The 20,274-nt window shown below is 35.7% G+C and overlaps 3 protein-coding genes across 7 annotated transcripts; all 3 read right to left on the bottom strand.

The window, feature by feature from the left end:
- Window positions 1–409: 409 nt before the first annotated feature.
- Window positions 410–2,948, bottom strand: LOC133683530 (G-type lectin S-receptor-like serine/threonine-protein kinase RLK1). The gene has a single exon (XM_062106780.1). It carries the CDS (start codon window positions 2,938–2,940, stop codon window positions 511–513), a length of 2,430 nt encoding a protein of 809 aa, XP_061962764.1. The 5' UTR covers window positions 2,941–2,948; the 3' UTR covers window positions 410–510.
- An 8,567-nt stretch (window positions 2,949–11,515) lies between these two features.
- LOC133688060 (uncharacterized) lies at window positions 11,516–14,297 on the bottom strand. 3 transcript variants are annotated; one of them, XM_062107620.1, is made up of 7 exons: window positions 13,895–14,297; window positions 13,614–13,681; window positions 13,246–13,313; window positions 12,440–12,603; window positions 12,324–12,351; window positions 11,916–11,989; window positions 11,726–11,810 (listed from the first exon to the last, which is right to left on the bottom strand). In XM_062107620.1, the coding sequence occupies exons 1-6, from the start codon at window positions 14,276–14,278 to the stop codon at window positions 11,916–11,918; spliced, it is 786 nt and encodes a 261-aa protein (XP_061963604.1). In that variant the 5' UTR covers window positions 14,279–14,297; the 3' UTR covers window positions 11,726–11,810. The 3 variants fall into 3 exon arrangements, with proteins under 3 accessions (XP_061963539.1, XP_061963468.1, XP_061963604.1); XM_062107555.1 differs by lacking the exon at window positions 12,324–12,351 and having other exon boundaries at window positions 11,516–11,810; XM_062107484.1 differs by having other exon boundaries at window positions 11,516–11,810; window positions 12,324–12,603.
- A 181-nt stretch (window positions 14,298–14,478) lies between these two features.
- On the bottom strand, window positions 14,479–20,245 carry LOC133688266 (octanoyltransferase LIP2, mitochondrial-like). Of its 3 annotated transcripts, XM_062107881.1 has the most exons (4): window positions 20,048–20,245; window positions 18,534–19,120; window positions 17,888–18,050; window positions 15,354–15,487 (listed from the first exon to the last, which is right to left on the bottom strand). In XM_062107881.1, the coding sequence occupies exons 1-3, from the start codon at window positions 20,170–20,172 to the stop codon at window positions 17,935–17,937; spliced, it is 828 nt and encodes a 275-aa protein (XP_061963865.1). In that variant the 5' UTR covers window positions 20,173–20,245; the 3' UTR covers window positions 15,354–15,487; window positions 17,888–17,934. The 3 variants fall into 3 exon arrangements, with proteins under 3 accessions (XP_061963714.1, XP_061963865.1, XP_061963794.1); XM_062107730.1 differs by lacking the exon at window positions 17,888–18,050 and having other exon boundaries at window positions 14,479–15,487; window positions 20,048–20,244; XM_062107810.1 differs by lacking the exons at window positions 15,354–15,487; window positions 17,888–18,050 and having other exon boundaries at window positions 18,262–19,120; window positions 20,048–20,242.
- Between the last annotated feature and the right edge of the window lie 29 nt (window positions 20,246–20,274).

Genomic DNA, 20,274 nt, shown 5'->3' on the forward strand with positions numbered 1-20,274 from the left:
CAAAGTGGAAAACACTTTGACCAAGAAGATATGGCTTCATCTGCATTCGCCAATAGAGATAGTTTGTAGTTGTAAGTTTCAACGAGACCACTTGATGAGTGTTGGACAATGCAACGATAGAAGGAGTCATTGTCCCCATGATGTGCAGTGGAATGGCAGAAACATGAGAGAAAGAGCCAAGGTTCGGCTCTGCAGGTTGGGGCTACTGCTGGTTGGAGAAAGAACCAGCGGTAGCAGCTTTAGAGTGGCTGGCTGGTTGGGTTGCACCGCTGTTTTGGTGGGGGGAGTAGGCGGCAGCAGCAGCAGGAAAAATTGTTTGCATTTTCATGGAATCTATCAACAGCACGTTGAGAGTCTTTTAAAACACTGAACCACATTCATTCTAATTTTGATTGAAAAAGGCAACAAATTGAAATTACAAATTAATACGTTGTCCGATTATTATTGATTAACTACCGAAGAAAACTGCTGCCATGGAAAATATTTTTTCCGAACGATAAAATTTGGTTTTCAGCTTATTATGCCACTGAATGAACATGGACATGGTGGGATGGCAACTTGAACAATTCCTTCCAGCATCAGCATAACCTTTTTCATGGTAGGCCTCAGAGAGGGGTCTTCCTGGATGCACCAAAGCGCAATCATCACATATTTCTCTAGTCTTTTCATATCACTTGTGGCCTCTGGATCATCATCAACTAAAGCATCAAGTGTGCCTCTGCGAAAGCAATCATAAGCCCAGTCTGTCAGAATTTCTCTATCATTCTCGCCTGTTTCAATAACAACACTTCTTCGGCAAGAAATGATCTCGAGCAGCATGACTCCAAAACTGTACACGTCAACCTTTACAGTGATTGGTTTAGACCTGAACCATTCAGGTGCAACATACCCTCTTGTACCTCTAATGTTGGTTTTTGTATGTGTCTGATTGATCATCAAAAGCTTTGCCAACCCAAAGTCAGAAATTCGAGCATTGTAGGAGCCATCAAGAAGTATGTTTTGTGGCTTTATGTCGCAGTGAATGATTTGGGTGCTGCATTCTTCATGCAAGTACAAGAGGCCTTTCCCAGTCCCCAAGGCGATTTGAGTCCTCTGGTGCCAACTGGGTTTCAAGTCTCCAAAGAGTAAGCTTGCCAAAGTACCATTGCTCAAGAACTCATAAACCAGCAACCTGTTCTGTCCTTCATTACAATACCCTAGCAGTCGAACAAGATTCTTGTGATGTGTTTGGCCAATCACTTTGACTTCAGTTTTGAATTCCTCGTCGCCGTCTTCAACTAATCTGTCTAACTTCTTGACTGCAATGGAAATAGGGACTGTCGGACCAGTTTCTATTATCCCTTTATAGACAATTCCGAAAGATCCTCTTCCCAGTTCTTCATTGAATCCATTTGTAGCATCCTCTAGCTCTTTGTAGTTTAAACACCGCAAATTTATTCCCATGGAACTTTCTTGTTGGTGATTTTCTGCGTGCTTCTTGTGATAGAAGAAAGAAGCTGAACATAAGAGGCCAGCCAATACGAAGATGACAATCACCGAGCCACCTAAAAGCACCGACACGATAATGATCGAACTGTCCTGGTTATTCTCGGCAATTGGAGGTCGACAAAGAGTGTTCTGCAATGTTGAATTAGCTTTACTTACTTTAAGAAAAGCCACAGAACTAACTGCAATATCTTTTCTCCCATTGGAGAGAGGTAACTTCTTCTTCCAACAGTAAGCATTAAATTTTGACACAGCCGCAGCACAAAAACAATCCTGCAGACAAGACTTTCTGCAGTCTTCTTGACTACAAGGCTTAATCAACTCGTAATCAGATGGTGGCCAGTCGGTGTTTTGAAGTTCCACCAAGGTGTATAAATCTTCCTGAGGTCTCTGCCCTTCTACTTCGCAGCCTTGAAGGAAATCAGGTTTGCAGCTTCCATATTTATCATCTGGATCGACTAATGAGTAACCTTGTGGGCATTCACATGTTGGCCTTTGATCATCCTTGAGTTTGCAGACATTGTTGAAGCCGCAAATCCCACTTCCCGGTTCTTCGTTGAGTTCTGCACAAATGTTTCTCGGTATGGTCGTAATGACTGTCCAGGTCTCATTACTCGAGGAATTCTTTGGATGAAGAGATATTGTGAAGACTCCATCAAAATTGAGGGTTGCTTTGTGATAATAACCCGTTACTGGAACCATCTCATCTGGTGTAAGATTGAATCTTTCATCATTTCTTTTTCGTACGTACAAGTAGCCTAACTCATCAAAGACCACTTGGATACCAGCATTTGATGAATTTGCAGCGCCCTCAGTACCTGTGGTATAGTATTGATTATAAGGGAGTTTGGAGGGGAGGTTTATTGGATAGAGGACTGCACTTCCAATTCTTTGCAAACGGAACTGGAACCTTCCTTGAGAGAAGTTGGTTTCTGATTTCCTAGAAGAAAGCATCCCTTCTATCTCCATTGTCTGAGTAGGCAACAAAGTGTCAGTAGGATAGCTAAAGCTCTGCCATACCGCTTGAGATCCAGAGCTTACATTGAAAAGCACAAAGTTGCCTGTATCATTCATTATACCATGGGTGACTGTGCCTATGCTGAAATCTGATCTCCATATCTCTGAGTCTCGAGGATCTTTAAGCACTAGCCCACGGTCTGCAGTTAGCTCAACCTTTGATCCTCTCGGTGCAGGATTTCCTCCGTTAGCATACCAAACTACGGTTCTGTCAGGAATTTTATAATACCATATGGCAAGCAAGAAGAAATCATCATTCTCGCTTATTTGGCGGAATCCAAACGCAAAATCATTGGAAGGAGAAAGCCATGGAGGATTCTGACCCATGGCAGTGAGGGATTCGCCCACATTAACAATACCGCTCGTTTGACACATGACAGAATGCAGGGACACGAGGAAGGAGAACAGAAGACATGAGAAGGCAAATTTAGAGTCCATTGCTAGTAACAATTGGATGGATTTAGCTGAATGAACAGAAACTTGGTAATATATACATATAGGAGTGAGGCTAGTTCCGCGTTATGGAAATTAGACGTTGACGATTCCAAGCTGCTAAGATTTCTAGTCACCAAAACTTGATCAACACTCTAGACCTGTTTTGGAAATTAGAAAGAAGGTGCTCATACTTTTTCCACAAGGGTTTTGAAATTGCACGCATCATTGTTTCTAACCCTAACCTAGCAAAGCCATGTGCGCTGTTCTGTCCCTTAGGAGTAGAGGCTACTTGATTTAAGCTATGATCAATGCATCTCATTCTCATAGATCAGAAGGAAAATTGCAGCTGTCTTGGAGAATAATGTATAAGGGAAAAAAATAATTGAAAGGAAAGCAAAATGTATTAAAAAAAAATTGTGTTTTTATTAGGTATATGGTGTGAACTATATCAAAGTTTCAACAAAAGGTTTCATAACCCAAATTTTGACGCTAAATTCCAAAGATTTTTTAAAACAATCCAAAAAATGCATAAAATTCCAAAATAACATGTTTTTAGCCAAAGGCGAGTATGGAAATTAGCCAAAAAAGGATTTCGACTTCTTTAAAAATAATAATAAAGATAACCATATGCATAATTCTAAGATATGCCATTCAGATTCCAAGATGCTTAGTCAAGGATCAACAAAACTTTTAAAGTGTTATAAGTTAGAGATTAATACAGGTTCTGCAGATTTAACGGTACATATTTTCTTAGTGAGTCTTGGTGGACTTGGTGATCTTGCTTGTTCATTAGCAAGAGATTAATTCTGTGAAGATTCTAACAGAAACGACAACCTTCCAAGGAACCATATTGTTGCTTCCACGAAATTTCGAGTATTACACATATTTCGAGTATAAAGAATTTTTAATACCTTTTATAAGACATTTGTCATTGAAATAGACGTACAACAGAACCTGCTTTAATTTAATTATCCTTTTCCCTTCATTAAACAAAAAAACTTATCTGAAATAGAAATTAGCTAAACTCACTTTTCATGCATCAAACCCGCGTTTTGGAAATTCTACTAGCATAGTTAATTAATTGGCCAACGATGGGAATGCCTTTAAATTCTTAAATTCTTAAAGTGTTATAAGTTGTGTTGGGGATTCCGGCTCTCCTATGCACGGACCGGTGATGTTCAGATAGTTGTTCAGAGAGACCCGATTTTAAATCCCGGAATTCTTTTTTTAGGGTGGTCACTGGCATGGGCCAGTGACCATGCTAGGCTGGCTAAATCCAGCCCAGCTACGCAGGTTGGCCGGGTCCAGCCCAGCCACATGGGCCGGGTTGGGCCCAGCAATAAAAAAAATTTAAAAAAATTCTTTAATAAAATATATGTGATTTCCAGCAAATTTTTTACTGCATTTTAATCAATATCGGTTTGTATTTTTATATTGTAAAGATACAAATTCGGTATTAAAATACCCGGTTTTCGTCAAGACGTAAAAAAAATAAATTTAAAAAGTAAAAAAAAAAATATTTTGTTTTCATGCATACGGCCAAGTCTCTCTAAAAAAATATAATAAAAAAATCATATTGTATCTTCATAAAAAAAAAAATAAAGTTTTAGCATGCATTTTGGCTTTAATAACCAGTTTATTAAAGTCCCGAGAACTGGCCAATATTTCAAAAATTCCAAAAAAATTATTTTGTTTTCTTTTAATATTTGGGGTTACGACCTTATACGTAAGACGTATTCCGGATAATAAATTATTTGTTGACGTTAGAACGGTTAGGTTTTATCCAATAAGATAATGATTTCTTTACCGAAGAGAACTTTTCTTAAACTATAGACGGGCCAACAACTAGAAAACACAACAAGACTTTAAATTTTATCAGACAATAAAACAATGCAGCTTACCTCAGGTAAGGCGTATTTGGGGTGCTAATACCTTCCCTTTACGCAACCAGTCCCCGTACCCGATCTCTGAGACCAGTTAGGGTTCCTAGTGACCCAAATACTAGGTGGCAACTCCCATTCTATTTTTCCACTCATAAAAGACAAGAATTCCTTGTCTCCCTATATTTTCCACATTAGATAAAATTTGAGGGTGGATGTTTTCGCCGCGACGCCGCACACGTGCGACAGAGACGTAATATTTAACATGGTTCGGCAAATTATCTACATTCACGAGAACCTCACTAGCTGTGTCATTGCCCCAAGCACAAAGATGATGTGATATTCAAGCAGACAACCCCGAATTATGATACTCTATTTATCCTTATTATTACTCGTCTCTGCTTTTGGATAAAGGCTATAGAATCTGATTTTTCTTATTCCGCTTCAGATTTACTAAGGTCAGCAGAAGGGCTGTTACGATGGACTAATTCTAAAAACCAAAGGGTAGTTGTTGTGTGGTCTCCTCCTATGATTAATAGCTTCAAATGGAATGTGGATGGCTCCTCTCTTGGGAAGTCGGGCCCTTCCGATATAGGCGGAGTCTTGCGAAATCATAACAGGATTATTCTTGGTATTTTCTCCTTGTTAGTTGGGATCTCAGACTTCAATGTAGCCGAGCTGAAAGCGGTTGTCAAAGCTATTGAATTATCAACTTCTAATTGCCGCCTGCACCATAAACACATTATTATTGAATCTGACTCGGCCAATGTCATTAGCTGGATGAATAACCCCCATAATAGGCCTTGGCGGCATCACAATCTTTTCTCCTCTATTCAGAGAGTAGCTTCATGTTTTGGTTCACTCACATTCACTCATTCTCTTCGTGAGAGTAATCATATGGCAGATCACATGGCCAAACAGGGAGTCTTTAGAAACACTGAATTTGTCGCTTGGCTCTAATTTGCTTGATATGTGGGTCTTCTATTTCTTTAATTTCTGGGTGCGGCTTTTAGGGAAACTGGATTGTTTTCCAGGTTGGTTCGATCTCTTGTAGTTTTTGATGAAAAGTTGCAGGATACTATTTGTGTGTGCCAATGATCTGTAGATTGCTTTGGTTCTAGAAAGGAGCAGAATCACCAAGATATCCAGAGGCAATTCGAGCTTGTCAGATCTTTGTCTTGTGTGAAACTTCGTGGTATCAGAATCTGTTGTTGCAGGTCTAAGGGTTTCTTTGATGATCTTGTTTTTGTCTGCTCTGGTTTTTTCTCAGTTTTAGTGTGGCGTGCGATCTTGCTCCTCTTCTTGTTAAGGTGTCAAAGGCTGATCTCTGGAGAGGCCATGACTGGTTTTGTTTTCGGTTAAGTTGAGGAAAGATGGCAATATTTTGTTTAACTCAAATCTTGTTCAAGTTGGAAGTTTACTTGGCAATTCATCTTGGTGTGTGGCACCAAATCTGCATCTTTTAGCTGCTATTTTGTTATTTTGGCATCAAATTTGCTTCTCTTAGTTGTTATTTGTATTTTTGGTTTCTTAGTTTGTTTATCATTTTATTTCATAGATCTGCTAAACTTGAGCTGTAAGCAGATTTTCTATGTTTTATATGTCTCCTCCGCCAGATCTTGGCGTATTCTAATGCAATATTATACTTCTCAAAAAGAATCTACATTCACGAGAGAGGTCCATATTATTAGAGATAGAAAAAGGATACAATACAAATATATGGAGGAGGAGGATCACTTCACTCTAACTCAACTCTCAACTCTCATTTCTGCACTTGTAGCTGCTGTAATAGCTGCAGGGCTGCTGTCCTTGACGACCTCTTTTTCTCTTTTCTCTCTTTTGTTTGCTCACACTCTCTCTCAAAATTTGCTGCTCTCTCTTGGTAACTATTTATAGACAAGAATGGTGCCTACCAGCTTCAGTTTTTTTTTTAACAATAGTGGCTGTCAACCTTTGACATTTGGGATGGGCATTTGGGATGGGTTGTTGCATTTGTCAATAGACGGTGCCGTGCATTAATTGTTGCTATATATTAATGGCAACCAACCCAACAAGTTGGAGATGATTGCGAAAACACTTGTTAGAGGGATGGAACTTCACGTTGCTTGGGTCAATTTCTGTGTGTGGAAAGACATGGAGTCATCTCCTTGCTGAAAAATGAAAAGGGAATGGTCTAATGTTAATTTCCATACATTTAGGGTAGAAATTTCTTTCTTTGAAACATGGATGCTTCATTGTGTCCTTTTCCATGTGAGAGAAACGGAGAACCATATTTAAATGACATATTGACATAGAATAATCAAACCCGCGTTTTGGAAATTCTACTAGCACAGTTAATTGGCCGACGATGGGAATGCCTTTTAAATTAGGCCTAGAAAATTTTATTTTTTTCAGTTTTAGTTTATTTTTCCTTTTTAATTTTGGAATTTAACACTTTTATTTTTTTCTATCTAATTGGGATCTTGATGTACTTCCTTGTAATGGCCGGTTTTATACTTATTTAAACAGTAAAAGTCCTTATGTTCAGGGGATTTTTTTGGCAGAATAATCATTTAAACAAGAATAGAACCGCTAGGGTTCTTGTTTGACCCTTCTCGCGATTTCTTGTTATCTTCTTGTTCTTTGATTCGTAATCTGACTAAAAGTTATGCTTCGTCACCAAAACTGAATCAACACTCCAGACATATTATGGAAATTAAACAAAAGGTGATTTTACTATTTACCATAGCAACACTTTTCAACCACCCATTATGGGAGTAGTTTCCTGTCATTCTGCTTGGGGACGATCCTTTCAATACAACAGTCAAAGACCCGTTGGAGCATTCATTAAGAATCCTCGAGTAGACAATGTCTTATCCACACATCTACAAAATGCCCTCCAACTATACAAGTTGTTTCGATTTTGCTACAAAATAATTTTTTGCATCAATTTTACTCTCAAATCTTTAAAAAATCTTAATAAAAAATTTCCATCTCTTTTAAAGTTTTGTCATTCATATCTTCATCCACCTTTAAAAATTATCAATTATGAACTTTCGTCTGTTTTTAAAGTTTTTCATCAATATTTTCATCTAAATTGTATTTTTATTGTAAGAAACAACGTCATTTTATAAGAAATTTAACATTTTCCCTGTTACGTGATTCATATAAAAGTTCCCAGTTGAGAAATCAAGATTTGAGAATAAAATGGTTACAAACGATGAATTGAATTGGTTAAAGAACATTCCAACGTTGTACAGTGTTGGAAAAGTCTTGCCTGAAATTTAACCCAGTTTAAGGTTCAGTTTCTGAAAATTTCATCATGCATACAGCTGTAAGAACAGGATCCTGATGAAGTGACATTGAAGGGAAGTGAAATGGAAACAGGTTAATTACGACTTCAGCACTCTCATTTCTGAATTTGAAAAGTCTTTTACGTTGAACATGATAGAAAATGAGAGGTCTAAACTTTTCTAGGGCCTGTGACAGTGAAAATTTCATGATAGAAAATGAGAGGTCTAACTCTAAACGTTTCTAGGGCCTGTGACAGTGAAAATTTAGCTTCAGTATCTAAGGATGAAAAAAAAATAATTTAAAAGTTAAATTTCAATAAATTGATATTTACCTCAATCTATTCTTTAAGTTCATATTATATCAACAAATTTGCAAGTTAAATTTCTTTTATATATTGATTTACATGTGTGTTTAGTTGTATAAGTAGAAGTCAGATCATTTATTAGAGGATAACAAGAAAAAGAGAGGACTAAACTTTTTGGGGCCTGTGATAATGGAAATTTAACATTAGTGACAAATAATTGGGTGAAGTGATGCTGATGAGTTCTGCATTTATCATCTATATGATTATTTTGATAGAACCTCATCCAATAGATTCGTGAAATTTATAATGAATCCATAAATATGAAGTTGGGGTGCAATTATTAGCCTTTTCCAATCAGAATATTTACAATAATGGTTGAAAAAACACTTTTTATATATATTTTTATCATTTGATGCCACAATATTTTAATATAATTAATTAACTGTATATTTTAATTTTAATTCTAAGAGAACTCTCATGATTATCATTTTGTATCACTGACTATAAACTAAAAGTCAATAGGTATTTACTGCAGCAATAATCCACGGTATCTATTTTTTTATTTTTATACTTAGATTTATTTTTAGTCGCTTTTTTTATTAATTTAATCGTAAATTTCTTATAATTTATAGTAGAAACATAAAATTAAAAGAAAAGGAACAAAACCGTAAAACAAGAAGAATTCATGTGGCCAATCTCATAATCGCATGAAAAAATTCTTTTGGTCCACATGTTTTTTTCCTTTACAATACCTATAGTTTTTGGAATTTTAGTTTATATATAAAAGTTTATTTTATTGATTTTTTAATCTATATATTGAGGGATGAGAAAGAAAGTCGTTAAAAAACAAAATATAAGAAAGAAAACTTATTAGTTTGGCATAATTTGACAACACGAAAAAATTATTCATGGTATCAACGGGTTATTTTTGACAAGAGAAGTTTCAATGATATGTTTTTTACCCTTCATCTTACTGAAAAGATAGATCGGGATTGAAAAAGAATTTGTATTTTTTTTTATAAATTTTGGGGTGTTTTGATTAAGAAATTGGTTTATTGATATTATAAGGATGATTATTAGGTTTCTTCTAGTGAAAATATATCGAAAGTAGGTTTTTAGACACTTAAAACTCATATCCTGATTTGCCGACCACTAGAAATGACCAAAAAATATTTCAAAAAATGACAAGTTGTTTAATCATCGTAAAGAAAACAAAATAAAAAAATAGAATGAACAATGTGTCATTCGTTCCATTAAAATAAAATAACATAGATGCATCCACTTGGATTTATAGCCCAAGCGTACCTTGGCAATAGATAGCTAGTGAGGCTATTAATAATTTTTTAATTTTATTCAATAACCTTTTTTTATATATATTTTTTACTTTACATTAATTTTTATCTAAATTTAAATTAGTATTCGCTCTCTCTAATTTTTAAAATTGTTTAGTTCACTTTAGTCATTTTTTTAATTATTTGGTATTTTTATAATATTTCAAAGAGATTATTATAATTTATCTCTAAATTTTTTTTCTTTTATATTGATATAAACAAACTGTAATTTCATAATATATTTATAAAAATAAAAGTCCTTTACTCGTGATAATCAAAAAAACTTCTCTCCCATTCTCTATTTTCATTTAGAACAGTGGCTCTCTTCCCTTTAAGAGAGGTCATTACTTTTTTTTCTTTTTTTTTCTTTAAGAAAGATTTAGAGTTTCCCATATAAATTTCTTCTTTCGCATTCAACCCTACTCCCTTTTTCTTTTACAATTTCATACTTCCTTTCTTTTATTTATTTTTTTAGACCCTTCAAAGAAAACACTATTTATTTTATATTAATCTTCTTATAATAAATTTTTAGGGATTTACATTTGGAGTATTGACTTTGTACATGGGTATCACAATGGTGTGAGCGATCCTTTGAGGGATTCTCGAGAATGTCATTTTGTCTAGTCTTCTCTGGATAATGTAATCGTCTACGGGCTCTTAATGCGATCAGTGACCATGGCGCTCAGGCATTGTGTGTTACTGAAGGTATCAAGACTTGTTGGGTTGGCAAAGTTTGATTTTGTCATTGGGTTGCTAGCAAGGTCTGAGTAAGGAGTTGCACTTATTGGTAAGTTGTTGAATGTCTAGTTAGGTATAAGTGCATGTAGTAATGGGTAAATTTATTATATGTCCTGACACAGGTGTGTCTTGGTTGTGTGTCCTGAAATGACTTAGAAATGTTATAAATAAGTTTTAGAACCTGATGGTTTTTTTATCAATTTTTCATGAACAACATTAATGATGAGGTCTCTAAATATCCAAGTAGCTTAGGAATAAGACTTATGTATTAGATAATCAGTTTATCTCTTAGTTCAAGTAATCTTTCCCTAACCAAAATGTTTGATGGCTTGATATAAAAAGCCCAAGTGATTGGTAGTTGGTAACTTATGGTGTCTGGTAAGTCAATATAGCTAATAGATAGTACTTGCAAAAGGTTCCCTTTGATGGATGTGGGGATTCTCAAATGCTTAAGTCAGTAACTTTATAGAGAGAATGTGCAATTATATTTTAAAGAAAAAAACTCTGAAAATATATATGCTGAAAATGTTAAGAATAAAAAGATTATGAGCCTTGAGTTTGAATGATTCATGGTGTATTTATAGTTCATAAGTTGCTTTTTTGTGGAAAAAATGAGTTAAAGTGTAATTTCACCGTTGTAATATTTTGAGTTATATTCTAACAAAATAATATATATTGAGCTATTATATAACATTAAGAGACCTGTGTAGCATCCTGAAAAAATTTTCAATAAAAAGTTGAGCTTAGGTAAGTTATATAAATTCATTAAAGGTGAAAAATAAATTTAGATATGCTACCTAGATCCAAGCATATGCCCGAGCCCAAGTAGCTGCTAGAGTACATGCTCATCTCCAAAGTTAGGCATGACAATACACCCCACATGGACTTGAGCTGTCATGCACTTGGTAGTAGTTAGACTCGAGCTTGGTAATCCAAGCTCATGAGAATTTTTTTGAGCTATTGGAGGGTTTTGGGCTTTTTTAGGATTTTCTAGGCCCATTCAATTTAAATTTAGGTTAATCAAGTGGTGAGCCTATGCTCTTAGTAGATAATGGTTAAAATCAGCATAGGCATACCATACTTATGCTGAGTTATTATTCTAAACAGTAACTAGTAACTGTAACTTCATACCACAACAACACATACAGTAGCAATTCCCCAAGGGACTAATACCCCGTAGTTTTGAACTAGGCATTCTAACTACAAAGTTTTAGGTTCAGTTTCCAGCAATACATAACATGAATTATACTGCAAAGAGAGGGGAAAGAAATCATGATGATGTCTTAATTAATGAGTATTTATTTCATGTGTGGCCTTGCACTCCTCTGCATTAGCTTTGATCCATGCCTACAAAAACAAATTACAAATTGTTTATTACTGAACACTATATCTCTATGGAGACGGTAAACACACAAGCATCCATGTGAAAACCCACTTAAATGGGAGAAGTACCTAAAGTTGCCATTGACTGATGCACTGAAGCCTTCCTTGGCCTTCCCCTCTTTCTGTTTGGCTTTTCGCCATGCCTTCACAATCAAAGCTACTGTTATCTATAGCTGAATTAGAAGGGAAAAAACTAAAAAGCATGTGTATGTGCATCCTCCGCATCTGCATCCGCTTACATGGGCACACCATAACAGAACATTTTATAAATATGCCAAGAAACAATGAGAAAGCATGTTGTATTTATATAGTGCCTTCATTATGAAGGGAAACTGTTTCTCCTAATGATTTGAGAAACCAAAATGCAGAAGGCCAATTTTCATGTAACACCCAACATCAGTCTTAAAAAGTTTTGCAAAAGAGTACTCGGTGCAGAAGGAACAAAAGACTAGTTATAGAGGTATAAGGAATACTTACAGAGTAGCTGTTTCCACCAACTTATCTTCTTCATTTTGAAGCCCATGCGAATCATAAGTGCTTGAATGAGGGGGCGATAATTCACAATTCAACAAACAATTGATGCAGGTCCTCACCTGACTGGTGTCATGCTTGTTGAAAGCTTCTTTTGTTCTGGCCGGCTTTACAGTAGTAGCTTCTTCCCTTTCTGCCTGCGTTCTTTCAATTTCCAATTTCCGGGACTTCTTCCTTTTCTTCAAGGGAAGTTCCTTTTGTGTACGATAAACTTTTTTGCCACGAGCTACAAGGAAATACGAGGAATAAAACTACTGCTTGAGAAGAAAACAGAGGCTCAAAGTATCAAAGCAGAATCACAACAAATATTGTAATGGAAAAAAAATCAACCTAAAGAATTTTTTTAAGGAGCCTTCAATACTTACAGGTGGATTGCGACTCAACCAATTCTGTTCGAGAAACAATGTAGGACCCAAAAGATTTTTCTCTAATCTGTGTTTCTGAACAAAGGTCATGTATTTCTAAGTGTCTTGTTCACTTTACAATTTTTACACTGATCGATTCCAAAGCATTAATTTTGATGAAATAATGGCAATTTAGAAATGGTTTTATACGGTGATTAATTAGCACGGATTGACACCCATATGAGTCTAGCCAACAGCATTTGTATCATGGAATTAGCATAGTAGATATGTTGAAACCAACAGATCCTTTGATTGCACCAATGCCCTCAGTATCTTTGAAGCAGGCTCCCTATCCTGAAGCGTGACTCCAAAGGACTCCTCTATTCATTTCAATTATTGCAGACATACAGTTGCATTTGTCAAATCAGTAGACAAGGTTGGATATGAACATTGAAGTCCACATCAATCAGAATGAGGACTAACTGTGTGGCATTGCTCTAATTACAAAGGAAGTTGTAGTTCACCTGGTTGAGTGCAGGGTGCTGGAAGGGCAAGGACAACACTGGCTGAAAACCTGGGACCTTTTACATTCCTGTTATTTCACAATAGAATGAAAAACTAATTCAGCCTAACAGGGATATCCTAAGTGTATATCAAAAGGCAAACCTATATGACAAAATGAAGAATGACAATTAATTTTCAAATCTGTCTGATTGAGAACGAAATTCCATAATGATACAGATTAAAAGAGTATCCCCATAAACGAAGATGTTAAAGGCAGGTAGATGGTTAATAACTAAAAGATACGCATATTTCCTGAAATGATTAAAATAATTAATCTCTACATAATATGACAGGGATAGAAGAGGCAAAAATGGTAGAACAAATTTACCTTTTAGAAGATGCAGAAGAATTTGATGTTCTTCCTTCCTTATCAGGTTCTTCAAGTTTTTGTGACACCTGAAATAGATTTATAAGCTCTAATAACATTTTTTTTGTAACATGATGCTATATTTTTCAATTGAACATCCTTCAATCAAGCACACAATTAATTTGAAGAAAGAAATATCGATGAAAAGAGAAACAAAAATGAGACTGACAGCGGCTTTAACAAATAGATAATACCAAATCCCTAAAAGGAAAAATAGCAGGTAAAAATGGAAGATTAATTACATGGCTTTGCATCGCAGGCATGCAATTCTCTTTTCCAGTTTTCTTTTCTACAAAATCTGAAGATTTGATTTCGCTAGCAATTGCTGATTGGAGCCCATCATGTGGCCGCACCTTTTGTACATCCAGACTTGAATGTTTTCTTAAAGGATAATACAGCCATCCAATGCGCCGGTTCTCTTCTTCAACCAAGAATCGCTCATCAAAGTGCCGAAACTGTGAACGAAGATGGTTAGACCTTAGTACAGCTTGCGGCACCTGTGGAATAGGAAAAGAAGGCCGGCTATTTCGAATTCTCATATTTAGAATGGGAGGAATTAAGCGAAGAGGAAAAGAGAGACTCTTAATAGATTGGATGGTGAAATTGAGGTCTACCGTAGCCCTCATTACAACGAAGAGAGAAAACTTAAGTTATAAGAATATGTGCATAATGCCACGAGGAAAAGAATGCTAATCTGTCCGTTACATAGAAATCTTCTGGTCATCAACTACGTGGAGCATGTTCCATTGCATTTTCCACACGTGTAGTATTACTTCATTTTCAGTTTGGGATTTGCCAGAGCAGATGACAACATGTAATTTTTCAGTTTGGGATTTGCCAGAGCAGATGACAGCATGCATGATATTACGTGCACTGCCATGTCTATTAGCAAAATGGACAGCCACTTCTTTATAGCATTACTCCCTAGTGCCCATTGATTCTTTGCAAAACTTTTCTTTCAATGCATTGAATACTGAGTTTGGAAATTATGTTTCAATTGGAAACAAGTCTAGAATATTGGGATGTATATGAAAATAAAAGAAAAATAATGACCTCGTATATAACTATTAAAGGAGATAAGGAAATTACTGATATATATATATAGGATATATATAGGAAGTATACTGCATATGGACTAGCAATAATTCATCATTATCAGTAATGATTCCATATCTAGTGACAAACATATTTAAAATGGGTGAGAAAGAAAAAATAAAAAAGTAAATCCAACAGGCCAACTTAGATTTTGTTTTTTAGTATTAAATTAAGATCCAGATGGAGGAGCAAAGCAAAAAAATTAAACAAATAAAAAAGGAAGGAGATGGGAATTCTACTGGTTCGGTGGAAAATAAATCTGTATGCTATGCTGTGTAACAAACTTCTCTTCCTTCCCAGTTGAGTTAAAACTTTTATCATTTTCAATTTGGAAGGTCCCATAATATAATTATTCATTGAAAGAAGACTTAGATTTCAATTTAGAGATGGAACACTTCAACCAGTTAAAAACATCAGTCTAAATCTATTAGAAGCATAAAATTAGAGCTCTACAGTTTAGATATATTGGCTGAATGCATATAAGATGATATCCATACTATGTGCGGTTCAGTTCTATTAAACAAGAATGTATCAAAAATTCTTATGCAGATGCCTGTTGCATGGATGTAAGAATGCTAATGAATATTAGACACCAATAGAGAGGGAGGGAGGGAGAACATACCCTCTCAAGGCTGTAAAGGTTCTGTACAAAGAGGTGAGAATTCTAATAGCCTTACTGTTTAACATGTGCAGCTCCTTTTTGTAAGCCTTGTTCCCATGGAAAATCAAAGCGCCCATCCCTACATTGCCCATCACATGGGATCGCATTAGAAAACCAAGTAAGAACATAGCTGATGTGGATATTTCATCATTATGCATCTGCTGAGAAATTAAAATTAAATAGAAGACAAGAAAACAATATGCAGTAGTAACCAGAAAGAGGAACATAAACATAACTATCATAGGAAAGATGATCGATCTTGGGATAAGTGTACATTAATAACCAATGACAAATTGCAATCTTCCTGAAAAGAGTTGCTACTGTTTTTTATATAAAAAGTTCCTGTAAATACATTCACCTCATGTCTTTCTAAATTTACTGAAAAAGCAGGTACTTAGAGGGGAAAAAATGAATGAGTTACAGATCCATAGGCCTTAAAGAAAGACCAAGACCTGTATAGAGATCCAATTGTTCTACCTATCCAAAGTAAAACTAAAAAGGGAAAAACAGCAAAAATGCTGAAAGAGAATGAGTTTCTCTTCCTTTCAGATATCTCTACACAAATACTGTTAAGGCTACTTGTTCTGAGTAGGGTTTGAAAGACTTGGTGGAGCCTTCCTGAGACTTGTCTCCACAGCTTTCTGAGGGTCTTTATTGGCTTCATTTGACTTGTTAGCATTTTTGACAAAAGAGAAGAGACAGAAACTAGCAATCTCCTTCCTTGATTTCTGTATAATAATAGAACCTTTCTCTCATGGTGAAGACACGGTAGAGAGGACATGAGAACATGAATAAGAATCAAGGAAAATAGAACAAACAAAGCTCTGTTACCATTTCCCATGATATACTTTTGCAAAGACAATGAAATTCCTGGTGTTTTCGGAGCTAAGGAAATGGTGGTGTCTTCTCAAGGAGGCAGTGCATAATGTTACATATAGTTTGTGCTCAACTCTGGCTGGGAGTAATATATAGACAACATTAATAAAAAGCCTACGCCTGTTTGGTAGTTAAACCCCACTAATATCTTAACCAGGTACAAGGTGTTCTCCTGCCCCTATGAACTACAGATAAACAAGAAGCTAATGGACAGACCATTCAGAATAACCAGGCTATGTTTAAGCTTTCATGGTTAAAAGGGGTAGATCTAGACCATTCCAAACAGGGCAAGCAATAATTGAAATAAGGATTTCCCAAACTCATATAATGAAATATCTGCTTATGGAGAGAGAAAAATCAGTTAGAAAACTAATAATGACAAAGCAGCTCGATGATCCACATCAGCATAAGGCATGACAGGATTCCAATTATAATGCATGTTAGAATCTTGTAGAAGCATAATTTGACTGGCCAATTTCCCAGTAACATTTCCATATAAACTATACTTTAGGTGATTTGCTTCTTTATTTTTATCGGTAGTTTAATGATAGGACTTTTGTTCTTGAATAGGTTGGAACTTGGAAGCAGCTGACCATGTGATTCTGAATTGAATATTATAATTCTGACTTCTGTGCAGTCTTCCAAATATGACTCACGTGACTTATCACATGAGACCAACCCCTTCTTCTGCCCTTTTTTACTAGTCACAAAACAGTTTAGTACTACTTTTAAGACTAACAGATACAGCTATAGTTAGCTGGGAAAGTCTGCTTTACACAACAAAATCAACCATCTTCTTCTAAAAATTGCCATGCTCCTCTTCCACGACTTTACCATGCAGAACTTAGACTAATGTGACTTGGGTTCCGTCCTAATCTTCTCCAACCTAATCCTAGTGCTGCATTCATATAAACCTCAAGTTGGTGTGGTTAAAGTCTGAGCCTTGAGGATTATTTTTGCATGTCTAATACAGTTAATCTTTTGCCTCAACCAAATTTAGTCATCTTGACAGCCTTGCAGAACTCTTTTCAATTTATGTATGTATTTTTATTTCACTATTCACCTCATGGCCAATGGTTCTCCCAAGATTCAGAGGTGGATTGAATATAGAGTCTGGATTTAAGAACCTGAAGACATGCTGAAAAGGTATCCACCAGCCCAAACCCAAGCAGCAACCTTTGAAGCATTATCATAAAGATACTCCTCTAAATTTGATAAACTCCCTTCCATTTAGCCATGTGATGGTGTATCACTCCTCAGTCACTTCACATTATTCGGCAGATGGTGGAAGTTTTTTATCCTTGGAAACTGCAATCTCGTCTCATAGGGTAGAAGAAAAATGATCACAGATGTTAAACAAGAACATTATATGGAGAATTTGGGAGATCTAGTCAAGGAACTCTTGGGAGAGGTATTAGAATACAGGTTTTGGTGAAGCCATTAGGTGGTTTCACGGGCTGGGAATCTTGAGTACATGTAAGGGCAAACACATTCATGCAAAACAGGAATAAAATAGAAACATTATTGATTTCCAACTCATTACTGACATGATCATATGCATTCTGAACTCATATAATACTGGATCATACAGCATCAGAATTACCAGGATCATATGCTGTTTTCACGCAAGAAAAAAGCACCAACAAGATCTCACTGATTGAAGATGCTGATCCTGGATCTAACAGTATTAAGGTTGCTTCTAGATAACTCCCCCAGCATGATCACCACAGGACCTGAGTTCTCAAATGCCTTGTACCCTATATTGCCTACAATTACACTGACAACCTCAAAACATAATAAGAACTTTCTATTGATGATTCTACTTTCCCTATTCCCCATTCCTAAAAATAATTCACTGTGTCCGCAGTTCTTAATGCATTTTGAAAAAACAATAAAATATCCTCAGGTATTGCAAGACTATTCTGTTTGTCACTCTCTTGATATAGACACGATATGTCAATTCAACTTTCACAAACATGAAAAATCTCATATTGATTCATTTCATGAATAATCAATCATACAGAAAAAGGTTTACATAATTTATTTTTTAGGCATATAATAGCCACGTCATTTAGTTCTCATTACATACAAAATACTGAAGCATTATCAATCCATGTGTCTTTCAGGTTTCCCATTATCTAGCAATGTTGGCTCGTTTTCCTTCCAAATAAGATTATTGAAACCAAATATTCTTGCAAAACAAGAAATCAACTGCTCATGAATTACTTCTTCAGAAGGAAGCACAGTACCTGTCTCCCTTCTCAAAGATGTAACTTCTTTATCAGCAATCCCACAAGGCACAATGTGCTTAAAATAGTCTAAATCAGGATCAACGTTGAACGCCAATCCATGAGAAGTGATTCCAGATGATATGCGAACTCCAATTGCACCAATCTTTCTATCTCCAACCCAAACACCGGTCTCACACTTTTTTCCAGCACAAGCTTTCACACCATATTGTGATGCCATATCAATCATTGTTAACTCAAGTTTTTCCACATACTTCCGAGCACCAAGTCCAATGTCACGAAGAGAAATGATGGGGTATAAGATGGCTTGATGAGGACCGTGATATGTAATGTCACCTCCTCTTTGTGTATAGTGAAGTTCAGCTCCTATCTTTTCAAGTTCAGGCACAGGGATCAACAAATTATGATCAGTGCGCCGTTTGCCAAGAGTATATGTAGGAGGATGTTGCAGGGACAACAGCGTATCTGGAATCTTATGAGCTTTTCTATCACACACTAGCTTTTCCTGCAGCTTAAGTGCTTCCAAGTAGTTGACTTTACCTAATTTCCAAACCTCAAGACTTCGTGGAAATATCATTCTCTGCAAACTGAGAAATAATTAATCCCTATTCTTATCTTATTCTCACGGCATCATTGTGTTATAATCACATGGTACCATTGCACCCCAAATATCAGAATTAGATTTAAAAATTAAAAAAGCAAAAATTCCCATGCACATGCAACTTTAGCTAAATTCATAATTCTGGGTAGAAAAATCAACGCTTTCAGTATGATGTAAAACAGCAAGAATTTTAACGGTCAACGGCAAGCCAAAGACGGCAGCACCAATTTTAGTTTTGCTAGTGAATGAGACCATCAATTAACTCACAGAATCTAAAAGATCAAAAGGAAGGGATATCAACGTCACAATAACAAATAGTACAAATAAACAACAAATCTTCATATATAAGTACTCCTCCTTTTTATGCTATAACTAAACCACCAAAAAAGAAAAAGCTTATTTGAAAAGAAATGCATCAATTCCTCAATGAAGGAAGCCCAACATTAAGAACAAAAACATGGGTTCTAGCAGAAACAATGTACTAAAAAAGGGTTATCATCGCTTACTAGATTTCTCATCCAAAATGTGACCTTCAGTCAAAAAATCTCACTTAAAATTAAACAAAACAAAAAAAACCCTATCCATTGCATGTCCTTCATGTAATTTCAACCCGCATCAGACCTTTTTGTGGCTGATTTTTTCACTCCAAAAGCTAAAAAAAAACTAAATTTCTTCGTGGGATTTATTTTTAGTAGTTTAGCAAAATCTGAAAAGTTTCATTGAGGCATTTCATCAAACAGTCAGTGCATAAAAAAAATGTAATGGTTTCAGCAAGCTAAATGTTTTCATTATCCATTTTAAAACCAAGATTATGAGATTCAATGCACGCAATTAACAATCAGGGAATAAAAAAAAAACAAATACACTGTAATTTTGAACAATGCAGATGAATCGAGATTCAATAAAGGCTCACCTGTAACAGAGAAACAGCTTCTGCTTAGCCACAAAAGTCAATTTCACGTAGGAAGAAGATTTTGAGATAGACAGAGAGAGCAAAATAGAGATAACGCACCGGTTTGAGTTTTTAAGGGAAGGCATAAGGTTTTCGGATTGACATGTCGTTTGAGAAAACAAATGGTCTCTGACTGTCTGTACTCTGTATTTGTCGTTATAAATGGACTGTCAGTCAAGCTCAATCTA

This window comes from Populus nigra, chromosome 1 (assembly GCF_951802175.1).
Source record: "Populus nigra chromosome 1, ddPopNigr1.1, whole genome shotgun sequence".
Classification (NCBI taxonomy): Eukaryota; Viridiplantae; Streptophyta; class Magnoliopsida; order Malpighiales; family Salicaceae; genus Populus; species Populus nigra.

Excerpts from the sequence above, each read along its gene's own strand:
- LOC133683530 (XM_062106780.1), bottom strand. The coding sequence starts at position 2,940 with ATGGACTCTAAATTTGCCTTCTCATGTCTTCTGTTCTCCTTCCTCGTG.
- LOC133688060 (XM_062107484.1), bottom strand. The coding sequence starts at position 14,278 with ATGAGGGCTACGGTAGACCTCAATTTCACCATCCAATCTATTAAGAGT. Across the intron at positions 13,682-13,894 it reads TGCCTGCGATGCAAAGCCAT|GTGTCACAAAAACTTGAAGA; the intron begins GTAATTAATCTT and ends AATCTATTTCAG. Across the intron at positions 11,990-12,323 it reads TTGGTGGAAACAGCTACTCT|GCATGGCGAAAAGCCAAACA; the intron begins GTAAGTATTCCT and ends TTGATTGTGAAG.
- LOC133688266 (XM_062107730.1), bottom strand. The coding sequence starts at position 20,172 with ATGCCTTCCCTTAAAAACTCAAACCGGTGCGTTATCTCTATTTTGCTC. Across the intron at positions 19,121-20,047 it reads AAGCTGTTTCTCTGTTACAG|TTTGCAGAGAATGATATTTC; the intron begins GTGAGCCTTTAT and ends ATTATTTCTCAG. Across the intron at positions 15,488-18,533 it reads ATCTTTGAGAAGGGAGACAG|GGATGGGCGCTTTGATTTTC; the intron begins GTACTGTGCTTC and ends TGGGCAATGTAG.